At 40.7% G+C, this 20,262-nt stretch overlaps 2 protein-coding genes across 2 annotated transcripts in view; both read right to left on the bottom strand.

Moving 5' to 3' along the window:
- The window catches only part of LOC140929897 (uncharacterized), a 51,260-nt gene extending 38,313 nt beyond the window's left edge, over positions 1 to 12,947 (bottom strand). Inside the window, exons 1-6 of the mRNA XM_073379616.1 lie at positions 12,933 to 12,947; positions 7,643 to 7,718; positions 6,524 to 6,768; positions 6,331 to 6,436; positions 5,903 to 6,127; positions 5,710 to 5,826 (exon numbers count right to left, since the gene is read on the bottom strand). Of these exons, the coding sequence (XP_073235717.1) occupies positions 5,710 to 5,826; positions 5,903 to 6,127; positions 6,331 to 6,436; positions 6,524 to 6,768; positions 7,643 to 7,718; positions 12,933 to 12,947 (784 nt within the window). The remainder of the gene's footprint in view (positions 1 to 5,709; positions 5,827 to 5,902; positions 6,128 to 6,330; positions 6,437 to 6,523; positions 6,769 to 7,642; positions 7,719 to 12,932) is intronic.
- The window catches only part of LOC140941391 (relaxin receptor 2-like), a 134,479-nt gene that overhangs the window by 46,649 nt on the left and 67,568 nt on the right, over positions 1 to 20,262 (bottom strand). The gene's annotated exons all lie outside the window — the stretch shown is intronic.

The following is a 20,262-nucleotide window of genomic DNA, read 5'->3' as shown; positions in this document are numbered from 1 at the left end:
TTGCAACATAAAGTCCCTTTTGTTGCAAATGTGAGTTCAGACATAGTTCTAACAATCGCGTGCCTAATTGAAACGACTTTGGGTCTAAGTTAAATGAACGCTTGTGAACAAGGACTGGGACGATCACCTCAGTGTTAGGTTCAATCATGGTTGACCGTCGAACCATACATCTGGAACTAAGGGGTTGGTTCTTGAAATAAGAACAATTAAACACTTCGCCATTAATTGACAGTTGGTTTGTCGCAATGTCAATACGTGAATCAACTTGTGACAGGAAGTCCATACCCAAAATGCCCTCACCCTCAATCTCAGCAACAATTACATGTATTTGGAACTCGCTGTTACCAAGGCGCATGACATGTCCCACACCATAAGTTTTCGCTTGTTGACCATTAGCAAGAGCAATGGCAGAATTTTCTGAACTCAAACTGAACTTAACGCTAGCAGGTAAAGAATTATAAACCTCGAACGACAAAACTGAACGTGCGGCACCAGTGTCTATCAACCACATGACACAAGAGCCTCCAAGAAAGCCTGGCAAGTAAAGGCCACGTAACTTTTCCTTAACATGTGACCGTTCCATGGGTGTATCAGGAAATGTCATTTCCTGGTTTGGCAATTGCTGAGAAAATGCATTGTTCACATCAGTACCACTTGTGGGGCCAACATCACTCGCCTTTAGGCATCCCCCTGGCCCGTGGGCGACACCCTGCAGGCGTTTCCCGAGCCCGGGTTGGCTCGGTCAAGTGACTTGTACAGGGTGTTTCAAAAGTTCGTTCCGATTGTAAATTGTATTTTGCGCAAAGCATTTAATGCGTCCTTAGGCAAATGTAAACTGATTCAGGTAGGAAATTTATCTAAATAACCGTTCAAAGCAATTTCAAACTAAAATTTGAAGAAATTATGAAAATTTTTAAATTTTTTCCCCAAATGTGCACGTACGCGACTTTTTTTCCCTCCATATTTTTCCTGCCCATTTTGTAGGTCTTCTGGTTTCGTTTTTTTGGCCTTTTCTTTTGTTTTCTCTACTCTTTCACGAAAATAAAGGCGTACACTGTTTGTGCTAGAGCTCAGGCATCTATTTTTACGGTACTCTGTTCATTTAGTCAAAGAAATTGTCAAATTGTTGAAGAAGTCTGAACGACGAGAGAACAAGTGGTCAAAAGTAAAGACCTTACAAGACAAACCAAGGAGTAGATGGCCGGGTTTTTTTACAAACTGTGTGAAGAATATTATCGGAAAAGCTTTAAGCATATTAGTAATAATTCAACAAGACCGAAAGGTAAAAAGAAAACTTCAACTTCACAATATCAAAGTTTCGAGCACAACGGTATGGAGATATGTGACCAACAAACGTTGGAAAGCCTTGAAGAGAAAAAAGGCGGTGCACACTTCATGCAGGCATGGCATCAGAAGAATTTGCAAACTTTATACCAAAGGACGACCGGCCGGCAAACTCACGTGATGCGAACTCTCTAGTAACCATCTGGATTATCGTTGATGAGACAACATACAAAGATCCAGCCCCCATAACACTGGACTAGATAAGACAGCGACCACACTTCACCTGGAAAAGTGTGAATTTAGACACGCTATGGGAGCTCGTACATTGTATACCTCACGGCCCAGAAAATGTCAGAAATCATAAAGGAAGACATTCTGGCTGCTAATATTTCAGTTAGTCAATGTTAAATGAATAATGAATGACATGCTTAGGTTTACAAAAGTTATCTTTAATAATCATTGAAATTTAAGCGAAGAAAAAATCGGAACGAACTTTTGAAACACCCTGTACTTTGGGCAGTTACGACGATAATGGCCAAATTCTTTGCAATTCCAGCATTGAACATTGCGGTTGGAGTAACGTGAAGGAGGTAATCGCTGTTGGCTACCAGAGGTGTTCAAAGAGAGTGACTTGGAGTGTTGCTGTATCTGCTCAACTAACTGTTGCATAGCAACTTGCTGAGTCTCCCGACGTTGTTGTTGCACTCGAATGTCAGAACGTAGCATATCTAGCTGAGCTTTAAGCAAATCAGGCTCTTTATCAGCGTCATCCACGGAGCGAACCTGAAGAGGGCTTCTCCGCTCATCTCCATCCACGAGACGAAACGCCTCAAGTTCACAAGCCAGCGACAGGGCGTCATCTAAGGTGCGAGGTTTATCTCTACGTAATTTAAGCCTGTCGTCTCGATCCTTGAGTGCATCAATAAAGTGCTGGACGGCAAATCTTTCTTGAGTGTCCGGAGATAAGTCCTGATAAGCTAAACTTGACAGAGAGCGAATACCTGCAGCAAGAGCTTGAACACTTTCGTTTTCCAGTTGGCGACGGTTATGAAGGCGCACTTGATGTAACTCACGCTGCTTTTCAACACCAAACCGAAGCTCTAATTTGTCAACAATTTTGGCGTAGTTTCGACAATCGCTATCAGACATACCATTAAGCACCGTTTGGGCTTCTCCTCGAAGGCCTGCAGCAAGAAATAGAGCGGCTTCTTCTTCGTTCCAACCATTAACAACAGAGCAACGCTCAAAGTGTTTCAAATAATCACGTAGCGACTGAGTACCATAATAATCCGCAGGATTTTTAATAGGCTTGTTTAACTTCGGGCGGTGTGTAAACAAATCAATGGAGTAAGTGTCCTGTTGACTCTCCGATGCGAACGGGTTTTTGGAGTGAAATCAGTGACTTGCGCTGCTACCATGTACTGACGGATCCAGCGGCGATGCAAACGGGCCCGATGATTGAAATCGCCGACCTGGACTCTCCACATGCATTGATGAGTCTACCGATGAAACAGACTCTGATGTAAATGGGTTTCCCGCTTAAAAGGATTAACTGGCGTTGAACAACTCATTCCTTTAAATCCTGAATCCACAAGTGAGTTTTCCGCCATTGCAACGGGCGAGACCACGATAGCAAACACACGAAGAGACTTTGGATGAAAAACAACGGAGGACGATGAAACTCAGTCACGCAAACCATGAAAATATCGCCATTGAACACATATATCAGTGAAGTTCGTCTTTGTTTACCGCTGCCACCAGTGTAATGCCACGATTCCCAGTTAAAACACGGCGTTAAGAGAACAAAACATGTTTAATCTGCTACTCAACTAGCCTCACAATCATTTCTTCGCACATGGTTATTACGCCATGTCACGTGACTTACTTAGAGGGAAACCCGCGGGGTTTGTCTCGCGCCACAATATTTAATTCATTTGGTTTCTTTGTACCTTTCCATTGCGTGTGTAATATTGGTTATCTCGCGCTTATTAAAAACGGTAATTTTGAATTGAAATGACGAGTTGTAACGTCACGTGCAATTGCATCATGCATCACCATATGTTGTTATTCCAAATCGCAGTAACTGTCAGTATTATAGGATTCATTACCTGACTCGTGAATTCCACGTTAAATTGCACGCGAAAACCGATATCGTACGAATCGTGAAGTGATGAGTGCGATATCGGTTTTCAAGTGCAATTTAACGTGGAATTCACGAGTCAGGTAATGGATTTTCCTTGAATCGCATAATTGAATAAAAATCAGAAGAAAAAGGAAACAGCAATAATACTGTTTGTTTTGATGCTGAGCGTGCGCTCCAGAAAGCCATTTCAAAGTCAACTGTCAGAACTGTCATTGCCTTAGCGAATAGGAAGCAAGGTCAGTCGTACACGTTTGAACCTTCGACAACTTTTTTTGTACCTTGTGCTTGTTTTTACATTTGTTTTCAAACTTTCATACATGTAAACAAGCTTTACAATAATCGTAAGGATGAGTAGAGGTATTTCACTGAATTTACAAGCCGTTTTTCTATAACATCCTTTTTCAAAGTGGTCATTTGCTCGAGAAGGAAAATAATTTACACCTTTTACCTCTTCGGCGGCAAAACTGGAAGAAAGGAATTGTCCAAGCAAAAGCACTGAAACTTGAGAAGAAATGCTGTTAGAAATGCTGTTCAAGTTCAGCTCTGTTTTGTACTTTTCTAAGTACCACGATTCAGGACGATGGCAAGCGGCGTACTCTTTTTCGTGTTTTCAGGGGCCATGTCGTCTTTAAAGGTATTTATTTCTTCTTCTGTATATGTGACAATCGACCCTGGCACTTCCTCCTTTGTCGCTTCTCCGTTTTGTTTGGTTGAACTTTGGCTTGCCATTTTCTAGGCCGTGTTCACGGGATTTTCTTGTTTCCTCGTTGTCGCGAGCGAAAGAGGTTTTTTATGCCTCTCCGAGAATTTGTAGTTCAGTTCAAAACAAGGAAAAACCTCCGGCTCACTTTAGAAAACGCTTTTGTTTGTTTTTAACTCTTCAAAAGGTGACAATGGTTTTGAAAACATTTTAAAATGACGTTGTAGAAAACCTTTTTTGCAGTTGTTGTGTTAGAATTTGACGATAGTTGTTACGTAGGTGCGAAACAATATCGATTAGCCTCTTTTTTAACTCGCAATTCCACGCTAAATACCTCGCTTCGTTAACCAATCAGAATGCGAGATTTTAATCCAATTATGCGATTCTACCTACAACTGAAGATGATGGTAGATCGATCGAAATATGTCTTGCTTCAAATTCAAAGTTGTGGCTCATCAGCTTTAAGGAAAGTGTCGCTTCTATTTCATTTAACATTCCTAGACTGTCCACTCTAGCTCTAGTATTTAGAATCACAGTTTAGCAAGGGAAAGTTAAAATATACGGTACCCTCTAGTAGGTACACTCTTTTTTTTTTCTATAGGAATATATTTTATAAGAATATCGTAGCCTGCAGTGTAGGCGTTTCCTTCGGGCGCGCGAATGTTTTGCTCGAATCTTCCTCCGTCATGATATCAAAGATGGCGGCTACAACAGTACGAACATAAACAAGCAGCTTTCGCTCGCCCAAAATACGCCTGCATTGCAGGCTAAGAATATCGAGGCTGAAATTGCAAAATTTTAAGAATATTTTAAGAATAAACCCCAGGCTGAGATTTCGAAAAGGATGATTATTTTGAGAGATGAAAATCTGAAAAATATTTCTTTAACTTGACCGTATCAAATTATTTCTTCCTCTCACGGCAAAACTACCCAACAGAACGAAGAAACCTGCATTGGTTATAGCCAAATGTTCAGTGCTAATGACAATACGATGAACGGTACATGAAATACATATCTATAGTATACAACGAAAAAGTAATGAACAGACCGCAAAAAGTATATGATAATTTTTTTGTTTTTAAATTGTTATAATTCAAGAATAATACAAGAATATTCTCAGGATAAATTCGGCAGAAATAAGAATATTCAGCCTGGCCCGAAAAAACAACATTCTAAAATATTAAAAAAAAATGTATTGCCATCTAAAAATTTGGTAGTAACAGCTATTCTGTCCGGATTTTGTCCAGATCTAGAAAAAAACTGAGGATATTGGCGGCAGCTTTCATTCTGAGGTAAGCAAGACATTTACTTGCGCACTAATCTGTGCATAGTCATGAATATAAAAAGAACAAGCTATATTTGCTGAAATATTGAAAAATTTACTGCTAATACTCTATGAAAATACCTTTAACGCAATTCACTGTAGATTGAAACGTTTAAACATCTACACCAAGTTTATGTATCACCCATTAAATGTTTACTAGCTAAATTTTACTAAGCTGAAAGACAAATCGCTGGTTTACTTGAATGCGCAGCAAAAAGAGCCATCAAAGAAAAACACATGTAAAAAATGCAAAATTACCACATATAGATGGCTCATCTGTTCCATCTTCACAGTTCGCATCTCCATCGCACGTGAGAGACCATGGTACGCAACCACCTCCGGAGCAAGAAAAAGCATCTTCTGAGCAGCTTTTCCCTATATTAATGAGAACCTGATTTTGTAACAAATATTCCAGGAAATAATTATAACTTTTTTTGAGTCTGTTGCTTACCACATCTTGCCTCGTCTGTTCCGTCCTTGCAGTCCTTTCTCAAGTCACATAGCTTCTCTACATCAAGACATTCACCAGACGGACACACAAAATCACTTGTGAGGCATTTACAGTTTTTCTCGTCTGAGTTGTCCACGCAAGCAGTGTCTCCATCGCACACTAGGTCTTTGCTTACGCAATGGCCATTGTCGCACTGAAAACTACTTTTGCTCTCGCACAGGAATCCTAAAAGAATTGAAGTTTGAGTGATAGTTGATCAGTGAAGCTCCTCGAAGTAAAAAAGCCGCCACTATTATTTGCATATTTCAATCATTCATAAGTTCATATAAGTGCACAGACTTTACGCAGCTGGACAGCTGAACGTGCTCAGAAGGTTTTAAGAAACTCAGTTATGGATAAAGTGAAGACCATTAAGAGAGAGTTCGTACCTGGTAAACTATGCCGCGGTAGTCGCTCACACTGAGTTGCAGCAATCCTAATGTTTTTAATTGTCACGGGATTAATCCCAGACGTTTGTTTTCCGATAGCAGCAACCTACAGAATAGAGGACATGATTGAATAAATCAATCCTACGACGGAGCGAAAAGCTTGATCGATTATGTTACCGGAAAGACATTGTACCTTAAAATCCTCACGGGGTTTGAATGACACTTGACCTGTCTGCCAGGTTTGGCCCTGGTATCCCTGGAGACTCCACAAAGAGACATTTGATGATGTCAGCAGTACAAAACTTACTGATGATCCAAAATAAGCGGAAAGAAGATAAGAGAAGGACAGGCACAATCCAGTTTTTTCATAAATAAACTTTTTTGAAATCCACGGGCTCTCTAGAACAGCAGCTTTGCTGTCAAAACGGGGGACAATTCCTGAATAAACATAGAATAATAACACATCATTTACTTTCCTTTGTCTTCACAGTGCAACTTTGATAGAACGAATCTCTTTATAAGACGTCCTCGCGGGTCTAATGAAAGATGTGGCTTACACTTGTAATAATAAAATATGTGGAAAAGAACCTCGTTATAGTGAAAAATTTTTGCCAGTCCCTTAGGACTTGTTTATGTCAAGGTTCCACTGTGGCATAAGAGTTCAAAGAACATCCAAGAAAAACAAATAACATTTTTTTCCGAAACAAGGCTTGGTGACGAGACCACAGCGATAACTGGCCTGTGGCAGCCAAGCGTTCGCCGTCGGCTCAACTATCGCGTAGCAAGGGTGAGGGAATAACTTTGTTGCATCATAATTACTTTTTCTTTTCGCAGTCAACAACCAAACTGCGCAAGGTATTATTCGCAGTATGGTGCCCTGTGACTTGCACAAATTGCTTAAGATGGTTTACAGCGTCCATAACAATAGTTTACTCTTCAGCTTCCAAAGTAATATGAACTGTTAAGATCGTAGATGGTTGGGTGCATGCCTGATCGCCTTTAAGCCCCCTAGTGTTGGCACTGCATTCAGGTACCATTACATCGTATTTAGGTCGAGACAAATAAGGTTCATGTACATGAGGTATTACTGAATCAACAACACAAACCTTTGCCAGACGGTGAAAGTGTCCAACCATTGTCTTTACTGTTCCACGAACAAAGGCCAGATGTGAAATTGCAACTTTTAACTAGGATAGCTAATTAAAAGAAGAGAAGTGGAATCTTGTTCTGGACAATAAATACTTGAAAAAAAAACAACAAACAAACAAACAACAACAACAATATTTTTTACATGCAGTCAGGATTGTCATACCTGAGATATGAACTTCGTTAATTTCCCTTGAAACTTCTGATGTGCATGACAAGCAATCGACCAGGCCATACGTTACCTAACACACGACGATACGCAGTGTCATTTGAAAGGCAAATGCTTGGCAAAAACGTAATAATTTATCCACATGTATGGGGATATTTTTGAATCCGGAACTTTTCCTTGGCGGATTCTTCGCCCACACGTATCCGGTGTAATCCACAACTTTTTGTATTCGCTCTCCAGAGTGAAAATGTTGAATACGCTATGAAACATGAGAAGACACACGGGGCTTGCACTGTAAGTATCCCGGAGAGCTCCATACAATTCCTTTTAATTTTGTTATAAGGAATTGTATGGAGCTTTCGAGGAGACTTTTCTTAATTAGCTTAGGCGCGGCGGATTTTGTCACGTATGATCAGCGCGAGGTGTTTTTCCCGACACCCTTCTGTCAGGAAAATGTCATCATATGAAAGCAAAACAGACACGATCGCGTCGGCAGGCCGAAGCCGGCAAAAATAAAAGGCTTTTCTTCTTCCATTTCAGAGGTCAGTTTTGTTTCGATCTGGTCAAAAATCAGGTTTTTAGGTTGTAGGTAATAAAATATTGTTTTATTCTGTTCTCATGCAAGGACCTTTAGAAAACGAGACAAACGAGATAATTGACTAGAGAAAGAAGCGTGAAAACGGTTTTTTGGAAGAAAATATTTTTTAATTCCCGCAGCGATTTTGCGAAATCGCGAAGCGCAATATTTTCAGTTTCTTCCAAAGCCATCATAATTAAGTGGTGTAATGCCATCACAACTAAAAATGAATTTAGTTTGTATCGCAAAAGCTGCGAAAATAGAGATGAAAAAAAAATGGATCGGAAAAATTAATAAAATCACCAAGAAACCGTCTCGCGGGAGCTTTGTTAGACAAACCGTTGGTACGGTTTATTTAACCTAACCTGGAAAAGGAGACGTCTGCACGCAGAATACATTTCATCCTACATGTAGTTGTGATTTCCAGAACGGACCTCGGGAGCCTCATTGCCGTAATATCTTCCACACTACAGAAACCACAGCAGAATCGCCCTGCTCGCGTGCTAACTTTTCGCTCCAATTATGACTATACAGTACCAGTGAAATGTTTCAAAATTTAAAGCGGCCGAAACTTATTTCCATCAGCGCGTAGTTAGTTAGTTAAGCAATAATAATGCACAGCACTGTAAATAACACGGTTCTAGAATATCTGACGGCTTCGCGTTTTGTTCGTCGCTGCATGCGATTTAATCGCCTATAACCTAACAGAAAATGTAAATGTACCCGAAGGAAATACCGTGTATTACCTTACCTTAACGCTGTGATGCGTGAAAATTTGTCTTTTGCTATGGTTTTAGACAATACGACCTCTCCTGACTATCAATTGTGCGTCAAAACAAGCGCGATAATGAAATAGTCGAAGGGCCATGGTATAGCACTTTATGACAAAGTTTTAACTGGAAAACTTGTTACCATCTGATGTACACCTGTATAGTCTATGTTTGTAAGCTCTGCCTAAAGAATCACTGGGTTACACTACACCCATTGGTGTGCCACCTAAAGTGCAGCCTATGTTTGTTAGCTCTACCTAAACAATCACTTGGTTACACTGCACCCATGGGTGTGCCACCTAAAGTGCAGCCTATGTTTGTTAGCTCTACCTAAAGAATCACTGGGTTACACTGCACCCATGGGTGTGCCACCTAAAGTGCAGCTTATGTTTGTTAGCTCTACCTAAAGAATCACTGGGTTACACTGCACCCATGGGTGTGCCACCTAAAGTGCAGCCTATGTTTGTTAGCTCTACCTAAAGAATCACTGGGTTACACTGCACCCATGGGTGTGCCAACTAAAGTGCAGCCTATGTTTGTTAGCTCTACCTAAAGAATCACTGGTTTACACTGCACCCATGGGTGTGCCAACTAAAGTGCAGCCTATGTTTGTTAGCTCTACCTAAAGAATCACTGGGTTACACTGCACCCATGGGTATGCCACCTAAAGTGCAGCCTATGTTTGTTAGCTCTACCTAAAGAATTACTGGGTTACACTGCACCCATTGGTGTGCCACCTAAAGTGCAGCCTATGTTTGTTAGCTCTACCTAAAGAATCACTGGGTTACACTGCACCCATGGGTGTGCCAACTAAAGTGCGGCCTATTTTTGTTAGCTCTACACTAAAGAATCACTGGGTTACACTGCACCCATGGGTGTGCCACCTAAAGTGCAGCCTATGTTTGTTAGCTCTACCTAAAGAATCACTGGGTTACACTGCACCCATGGGTGTGCCAACTAAAGTGCAGCCTATGTTTGTTAGCTCTACCTAAAGAATCACTGGGTTACACTGCACCCATTGGTGTGCCAACTAAAGTGCAGCCTATGTTTGTTAGCTCTATCTAAAGAATCACTGGCTTACACTGTACTCACGGACGTTTGCCTCGCGCTCTCTTCAAAGACAAAAAAGCTATAGTCTGTTTGGCCAAAAATCAAGCTTTGTTTCCCCTAAAAATTTGACGCCATGTTAGGGCCCCGAAAGACGTTAAAAGTTCCTCTTTAATAGAAGATTGTTTTGCTAGAGTTAATAAACGTTTGGCTTACATGAGTTTCAATCTAAAGGTGCAGAAGCTTATCAGCATAATTATAGCGCACAAACATTGTCGTCAACCTCCTGGCATGTAGCCTGAATAAGCTAAGCAAATATGAATAAAGCATATAACGAGAAATATTCGTCAAATGGTCTCGTTAAGTAAATTATACTTCACTTTGCGAAAGAAATTTATCGCTTGTATCCGTGCTACGCATCGAAAAAGCGAGAAGTCATCGCATGACATTAGGTAACAGAGGTAATACTCACGAGTTTCACGCATTCCAATTCCACGATTTTTCGCCGAGTAACAAATTTAAAACTTCAATTCTTACCTTGCAGTGGTCGGTTCTTTTACCTTACATTTGCCAACACTAATAAACATGAACAAAACGATGAAATCCGGCACTCTTCTTTCAGAAGTAGCAAACCGCACGAAGTAAAATCCACCGATATGCGCTGCATTCTCGCTACAAATATAAACATTTGTCGTGAAGAAAATACGACGAGGAGGAAAAGATCTTCGCCTCGGCAATGTATTCCAGCTACCAAGCCGGCGTATCTCCAGAAGGTGGACTCGAAGTGGGACAAACCTTGTGATATTTTTAGGAGCCCTTTGCGCGCAAACTAATTTATTCTGGCGTGAAATGAAGATTAAGAAAATGTATCTGAAATCTAATACACGACAAGAAAATTTTCGCACTTTCGAGGAGCGCGACATATTAAATGGGATTAAGTCGGATTAGCTTCCCGCGGAGAAAACATCCCTGCGTGGGATGGTACTTCCAGTAAAAAGCCTCTGTGTCCTCTCATGTCCGGATATTTTTTCATCCAGTGATGTCACAAGATCGAGCTCAGCTCTTTAAAGTGAATATTCAAGGCGGTGCCGTGCGCAATGTTATGGCTTCTTTACTTCTTGGACTTCAATTTCAGGTGTGCAACTAGCTGACGAACGGAGAGTGAATCTGCATACGTGTAGACGGCCAAATTCGATTTGAAAACCCGACGTGCGGGCGTGGAAATTTTTGAATCGGTATAGAACAATTTTCGGATTCAAAATATCCGGATACTTGTGGACGGGGCTTGATTATATAAAACATTATCATCATCAAGCAGGGGCACCCAGCGACGTTTTTCTTTAAAATAACTGTTCGAAGGCGCAAATATTGCCTAGACATTTCTTAAGCTTGTGAAAAGCTAAAACGTTCTGGATAACCGTTCCATTCGCCTAAAATATTCGGACATTTTCTGATAGCTTAACTACGATTTTCGGAGGTTGTGTTAGTCACATTTTAATACCAAGATATTGCGATTGTTTTAAAAAAGGTCTCCTTAAACCTTCGGTGTAAAGACAAAACGTCCCCTACAATTTTCTAATGAAAGCAAGGCTCCTTCATGTCCTCCTACTTTCGACCAGACCCATAAGGGTAGCTATCACTTTCGGATGAGACGAAAAAGCCTCCTAAAACTTTCAAGAAAACCAAACTCCAGAAGAAAATAGGGGCTATAGTGGGACAAAAAGGGGCAACATTTTTTAAAGGCCAACACTTTGGTTCACATAGATACTGTTGCTAAGGACGCGAACCAAGTGATGTTTTTATTGGATATCTGGACTTCACCCATTGCTAAGGACGCAAGCTGAGTGGTAGCGAAAATGGTGAAATGTCTAATCCTAACCTTGAGTTCAAATGTCTAACTCTAAATCTCTCGAGTGCAGTGCTTAACCCTTACCTTGAGTTCAAATCCTAACCCTAAATCTCACGAGTGCAGTGCTTAACCCTACATCTCTCAAGTGCAATGCTAAACCCTAACCTTGAGTTCATTAGTCTAACCCTAATCAAGTAGAGTTCACTACTAACCCTAACCTTGAGATCATTGCTAACCCTAAATCGAGTAAAGGTAACGCTTGAAGGAGTTACGGTTGATTGATTATGCTTATGGAGGCGGCCAAGTTTAGACAAGCTCAGTGACGTCACTCATTGATTTACTGACTTAGTAGAATTTGTTTCTATTTTTAGACTATGTCATGCTTTCGTGAGTGGGCAAGATTGTGCATGCCCACTCTATCTATTGTTCTGTAATGTCTAAAAGGAAGGGCAACGTAGACACAATTCATTTGATTACGATACGTTGTACTGATCAGAGCTCATCAACCTACCCAACCTATCCAAGACCATGTCCTACCTGCGGAAAAAAGTACAAAAACAGATTTGACTTCTCACGTCACAAGAAATATTGTGGAAAGAAAACAGAACCTGTTTCATGTTTATACTGTGAGTCAACATTTAAAAGGAAAGACAATATGTTAAGTCATATCCGTAAGCCTCATTCTGAAGGAGCCAAACGGAAAGCCGAAGAAAGCATGGAACTACTTCATTCTAACAAGGTACCGCATATTGATTCATAACTTGGGATTGCTGTGACTACCCGCGGTACCAAACGCGAAGCTGCTGAAGGAGATACCAAATCTGATGTGAAAGTCCCTAGACCAGAGGCAGTTGATCCAGTAACAGAGCCTACTGACGAATACGCTGGTAGTCCAGATCCACTCCATGTATCTGATTTTAAAAAGTTAGGACCAACAAAACGTTGGAAGAAAAATACATTGGTTAAACAAAAATTCGTCTTAACGTTAGACCAAAAACGTGGACCAAGAGAAGACGAAGATTTAAACATTGGCGCCACACATACCTTGGCCGTTGCCATGGACAATCTGATTAACGACCTACAAATCCTATCCAAATGACTATCGCACGACACTTCAAATTGGCAGCAGAGGGCATAGAAAAGAAGGATTGAAGGGAGAGACTTGGAAAGTACCAGTCGGTGACTTTACAGAAAGAGCTCTCTATACAAAAGCAATGTTGGAGAACCTAACTAATGTGTTAAACAGTGGACATTTTATTACCAACGATGTGGGATTTTCTGCATCGATTCTTTTCACTCGCCCTGAGATGAAAGGTGGTAAAAGGGCAGGCGGTGGTCCAGGACAAAAAATTTGGGAACACATAGCCAAAGAATCAAGATGTGTGAGCGAGATTAAAAATAAAGATGACTTGTGCTGTGCCCGTGCCATAGTCACAATGCGAGAATATAGCAAACGACAAGCAGGTGAACAAAATACCTTTGAAAACATTAAAAAAGATCGGGGTAACAATACCCAACAGTTAAAAGAAGCCAAGAAACTTCATGCTGAAGCGGGCGTCCATGAAGGACCTTGCGGCTTGGAGGAAATTACAAAATTCCAAGAGCACCTGGGTCCTTAAGGATTTAGAATTATCGTCGTGGATGCCTCTAAAGGCGGTGTGATTTTTAAAGGGGATACATTTCTGGAAGCTGAGAAATTGATTGCTCTGGTGAAATCGGTCTACGTGGATGAGAACGATGATGTGCAAGCGCACTACGATGGGTTGTATTCGATACCAGGATTCATGAACCGATGCTACTTTTGTGATCGCTGCTGTTAAGGCTACAATACTGAGGACAGCGCCCATCATAACTGTCAAGTTCAAAACTTCCCTGCCTGCAAAAGAAGTAAATCCAAGGATAAGGATGGATGCCAAGATTTTAAATTATGGGCGAAACCAGATCGAAATTGTATCAGGTGCAGACGCGAATTTTATGGTAAAGATTGCTTCCTTCTATAGTTGAATTGAAAAGTGTTTGTGACCAGTTTCGTAAATGCAAGGATTGCCTGGTGTCCTATAAAGTAAACGAAGAATTGGAACACCAATGCCTTCATGCGCTGTGCAAACATTGTCTTGAGTATGTAAACATTTATGAACACAAATGCTTTATCACCTCTGAGGAGGAAAAGTGTTTTAAACGGAACGTAAGACAATTAAGAAAAGAGAAACAAACCAACGAAAAACTGGTTGCCACAGTGGTTGAGGGAGATAGATTGAAGGATGATTATTTGGGGGCGATTATTGAGAAAATGATTGAACAAGATAAAAAAAAAAAGTCCAAGAACTGAAAAATATTAACAAGGGAATCCCGATAGAGGAAATCAAGAGACGTAGAAACGAAGAAGCTTTTAATGATGTACGTGAAGTGTGATGGAACAATTGGTAAACGAAGGAAAGGATCTCGATGAGATAATATTGGAAATGATCGAGGAACGAGTGGATGCAACCCAACGGAAACAAGCTCAAGGTGTATCAGCCTCAGGACGAGTAATGGTCTTTGCCTATGTTCAATGTATACTCGATAGAACCAGCACATTTGTCCCTATGACTCTATTTTGACTCTATTTATCACCACTGGGGTCCAAACCGTGTTCAGACATTTATTAACACAGTGTTGCGATGGTCCAACAATAACAAAGAGGAGCTACACATATTCTTTCATAACCTGAAAGGATTTGATGGCATTTTTATGTTGGATGCTCTGTACAAGATGAATTTAAAAGTGACCGATATCATGGGCACTGGCAAAAAGACATTACATTTCAAGCACAAGAGCCTGGTGTTTAAAGATTGCCTGTCTTTTCTCAACATGCCGCTGACCAATTTCACCAACACATTTGGATTACAAGAATTGAAAAAAGGTTGGTTTCCACAAAAGTTTTCCAAGTTGGAAAATTTACAGCATGAAGGCCCGATTCCAGCCCTTCGCCACTATGAACCACAGCATATGGATGCAAAAAAGAAAAAAAGCTTGTGAAGACTGGCATGCTGAAGAAGTTCTCAAAGGAGAGGATTGGAACTTTAAGAAGGAGCTTTTGAGTTACTGCGAGAGTGATGTCAAACTACTCAAAGAGGGCTGTCTAAAGTTTGCAGAGGATACCATACAAGATGCTGGGTTTAATCCACTTTTGCAATGTATCACCATTGCATCCACATGTCATTATTTCTGGCGTAATTTTCAGATGGAACCCAGCACTATTGCGGTGGAGCCTCCTCACGGATGGGGTGGATTAAAGACATCCCAAAACAAAGTGGTGTTTCAGTGGTTGTATTACCAAGACAAACAGTCAGGTGGAAACAGAATCAAGCACGCCCGCAATGGTGGTGAACAAGTGATTCCAGTAAAACGAGGTAAAGTCAAAGTGGATGGCTATGACCCAAGCGCAAAAACAGTCTATGAGTTTCACGGTTGTGAATTTCATGGACGTAGGAAGTGTAAACCTAACAACAGACATGTCAAGACATTTCATCATCCAGATCGTACAGTTGAAGAGATGTTTCAAACAACAAAAGTCAAAACAGAACTGTTACGAGCGGCTGGTTACACTGTGATTGAGATGTGGGAGTGTGCGTTTAAGAAAGAATTGAAACAGAACGAAGAACTAAAAGATTTAGTGAAGAACAAGTCATGGGTATCACCATTGGATCCAAGAGAGGCTTTCTACGGCGGACGAACTGGAATGGCCAAATGCTACCTTGCAGTGGAATCAGGAGAAGAGATTCATTATCAAGATTTCACAAGTTAGCGTCCAACCATCAACAAATATGGCACGTATCCGACAGGTCATCCACAAATCTTGGTCAATCCAGAGAGTCAAAATATCGATGATTTCTTTGGTTTAGCTAAAGTAAGTATCTTAGCCGCGAAAAAAGTGTTTCATCCAGAACTTTCAGTCAAAATGAATGGCAAACTGATGTTTCCATAGTGCAGAAAATGTGTGGAAGAATTATTAGATCGTCCATGGCATGAACGAACGAACCTCTGTCCACATAGTGATGCAGAACGAACACTTCACGGTACATGGTGTACTGAAGAGCTAAAGAAGGCAGTGGAGATAGGTTACAAGAGTATGAAAATCAGTGAAGTCTGGCATTTTCCTAAAGACCAAAGGAAAGAGGGCTTATTTGCCCCCTATGTGAATTCATGGCTCAAATACAAAACCGAAGCGAGTGGGTGGCCAAAACATTGTGACACCCAAGAACAGAAAGATCAGTATGTCGAAGATTTTGAGGCTAAAGAAGGAATCAAACTGGAGAACATTCAGAAAAACCCGGGACGGAAACAAGTGGCAAAATCGATGTTAAATTGGTAAGTGTATTGTTTTGTGGATAATTAATGATGTGCGCACGTTCACGGAAACGGGCGAAAACTAATGGTTTATTTACTTTTGTATACTTTCAGCTGTTGGGAAAAATTTGGCGAGAACGAGCATAGACCTCAAATCATAACCATCCAAAACGAAGACGCTTGGCAACGAATTGTTAAGGACGAAACAGTGGTCGTCAAAGACACTCGTATCTTCAACGACGATGTCTTGGAAGTGAGTGTGATGAAAAAGGAGGACGCGTGTGAAGGAGCGGGGAAAACTAATATTTTCATTCCTAGTTTTACAACTGCTTTGGCACGTCCTAAACTGTATGAAGAATTGCAAAAGCTGGAGAAACAAGTTCTTTACTATGACACAGACTCTGTGATTTATGGATGGAGAGAAGGCCAGCCCTATATCCCCACTGGCATCTTCCTGGGACAACTGACAGATGAACTGGAAGGAGATCCTATTGTGGAGTTTGGATCAACAGGACCGAAAACTTATTGCTATAGAACACAAGGGGATAAAAAAAGAATGCAAGAACAAGGGCACCAAGAGTTCCTACAAAATTAATCAGGTGTTGAACTGTGGTTCTATGATGCAGCACATCCAACGGGAGATGACGAACCCATTAGATTCTAGAAGATTGATGGACATTAAAATCAAAAATCATTTTGTAAGAGAGAACACTCATAAAACAGTGAAGTTACAACATTTAGTCAAAGTGTTTGGTGTAAAGTGGGATAAGCGTGTAGTAGAACAAGGGACGGGAAAAACATATCCCTACGGATATGTGCGATTAGGTAGCAACTAAAACACATTTTCTGGATTTGTTAACTAAGATAAGTTGTTGTGTTCAATAAAGAGTGGATTTGAACAATCCATGGGTGTGGTTGTATGAAAACCAAACCCTAACGTGAAAACCAACCAAAAAACTAAAAGGGTGAAAGTTTATCCCAACCAAAAATACCAAACCCTAACCCTAAGCCTAATTACCATTTTAACCCTAAGTTGTGAATGCTAACCCTAAGTGCCTAACCCTAACCCTAACCCTAATTACCATTCTAACCCTGAGTTGTGAATGCTTACCCTAAGTACCTAACCCTAACCTTAATCGCAGAGGGGACTGGAAAAGAGTGTGGAAAAAAACCTGCTGACGCAGCCTATTTGTGTTATAAAGAGTGTCGAGATTTAGTAGTGTGTTCAAACCCGTCAAGATGCAACAAGTGTCAATGCATGATTTGGAACAATTTTTATACTGGCAGGAAAAACGTCTCACAAGTTCACACTGGTATAATATTTACAATCCAGTCATTTCTGTCGAGTTGACCAAATTAGCAGACCGTGTGTTGGGAAATAATGATGCTGTAGACAAAATTCAATTGGATCTAACTGTTCAACGGCAGCGCGTCCCTGCATGGAACGAGAGTTTATTGATGCCAATAAGCGATGCTTTATTACGGCCACTTCAGCGATGGATTACAGACCATGGGTACCCTATGAGAACGTTATGTTATCTCTCACTCCAAGCTGTGGAACCACTACCACTACGAATAACCAGATGTTTAGGCGTGCTAACAAATATTCCAGTGTTTACTTTCTTTCCATGGACAGTGTCACTCACAAAAACTTTTTTAGCCATGCTGGACTGGCTAAGTCAAAAATGGTTGATGGCCCAACTATAAACACCATGCATGGAATTTAAATTGGTCATCACCTTGATACATCATGATAATAGGGAATGACGTCATAGACAGAGAACAATACTTTAACCGAACAAGCCCATTGACGTCATAGAAGGAGAACAATACTTTGTCTGAACATGTCCAAGTTCCCAAGGGGATTTAGACCTGGACATAAATTCAAGTTGTGATTGTCACGAGTCTGAAAACGTGAAGACCTTATCATCAGAGAAATGGCTGGAAAATTAATTGACTTTTCCTTCGATGGTGAGTTGAATTGGAAAGAAGTGGAGACTTATCGTCAAAGACTTGAATTTTTACCTTTTTTACAAGCAAGACTTCAGCAAAAGCAGGACAGCCTTCCAGAATTCAACGTCTCTTTCTCACTTATTGGAACAGCTAAACCCACAAACGAAGGTTCAGCAGACAAGGAATTCATTCTACTGAAGGTAAACATTAACGAAGATGTCAAACCAGGGAAGATTTATTATTATTAAGTCATGGCTCTGGGAAATCGCCTGATGGGAGAGATTGGATTGTTGACACTTGCACGACCGTTTACTGACAAGAAATTGATGGATATAGATGTAGGACGACCAAAGGACAAGCCATTTTTGCAGATTACAAACATTTTATTGTATTAAGGTTCTTTTCTTTCTTAAAAACAGTGCGTTATTATAAGGTTATCCAAGCTATCATGGATATGATTGCGAAAGCACTTATTTCAAGATGGGAAGAGCTTGACTCAACGGAGTTTGTGTTGTATATCACAATTCTTGAGATGTTTTCTAAGGTTTTTGATAGCCTGTTCACGGTACCGTATCCTGGCTTTGATGGTCATGAGTTTCTGTCGATACTCTTTCAACTTGGTCTTGACAGATTTTTCTGAAGGTTCAGACTTAACAGGGGGTTCTTCGACAGTCATAGTGCACATGTTACCTCGAGGCGATCGAACGTGAAAATGATAGCTGTTGACAATCGTTCATTCTATTTATAGCCTAGGATGAGGTCCGAAAAGGTATAAAAGACAGGTGAGTCCTAATCGAATCATCATTTTATCACAAGCCATCATGTGGATTGATGGGTATAACGACTGGACACCTGCAGAACAACGAGAATGGGACAGAGATTTAGAAGAGTTAGAGGCGGAACGTGCACAGAGAGATCAGACTAATACTCTGACTTCGAACGTTGAGAACCAGAAAGGAGAAGACAGTGACGAACTAGCATGGCTAGAATTGGCGATAGATTTTCCAGTGTTTAAAGCCTCCTATACAAGAGTGAACGGAACAGATTTTTATGTGGTAGACCTTTATTAATTATCTCCAAGAAAACCAGGGACTCGCAATTGGGATTTTGAAGTGGTGTGTCCTTTTTATCATGGGTTGAATGCTATCATTGAACAGAAAAAAAACAACTAAGACAACCCTCATTAAAGTAGAAGCTTCATGAAGGGAACACGCTGATGTCACATACACTTGTGAATTCTCACCAGACGAGTCGTCTTATAAAACCATGGACGAAATGTCAGAGGCCTTAGCAGATCAGTTAACAATGAAACAAAACTTAAACAGAGGACTGCTCGTGAACATTTCTTTCTATGAGGAGTAGTGGATTGCAGTTAAAGCCTACAACTAAAATTGTAATGTAATGAAAAGTCTGCAACTAAATTTGTTATAGATTGGAAAAGTCTGCAAATAAAATTAGTTGAAACGTGTGTCACGGTGATTTTACTCCATACCGGCCTACATCGACCTATAACGACCCAAAGACTATAAATAGAAACCAAACACTTTTGCATCACCATCATTTGCGTTAAGACTTCCTAGCGTCAACATGCCCTACAGGTTCAGACGAGTGTGTCCTATTTGTCATAGACAGGAATTGCTTTACTTAGCGGATCATTTACGTCAAGTGCATAACCTATACAGTAAAAAACGACAACCACTATTAAAGTCAGCCATATTTTCTCATCAAGTGACTCCTTCGTTATCACCAAACTTAGTCTCAACAGATGTACCTCAGGGATTGTATACCCAACAGGGAATGTCGTCACAGCCTTTGAGTATTCACGCTCAACCCCGACAGCTTCCAAGACCGGCTATGAAGGTATAAAGCAATTGCCTTCAAACAAAACCCTACTCAGACTTTAAGTTCAATCACATGTTCTCGATGCGCGTGGTAGGACCAAGTCAGGGCGGTAAAACATTTTTTGTGGAGCAGTTGCTAACTGTACCCTGTGTCAAGTACCCTAGTGAGAAACCCAGACGTATTTTCTGGTTTTACAATCAGTGGCAAAGTCGCTATATGTCCCTGAAATCAAAACTGGGCGATGAGATAG

This window comes from Porites lutea, chromosome 1, assembly GCF_958299795.1.
Source record: "Porites lutea chromosome 1, jaPorLute2.1, whole genome shotgun sequence".
Classification (NCBI taxonomy): Eukaryota; Metazoa; Cnidaria; class Anthozoa; order Scleractinia; family Poritidae; genus Porites; species Porites lutea.
The sequence above is the reverse complement of the archived record's forward strand: the minus strand, read 5'-3'. Positions and strand labels throughout refer to the sequence as shown.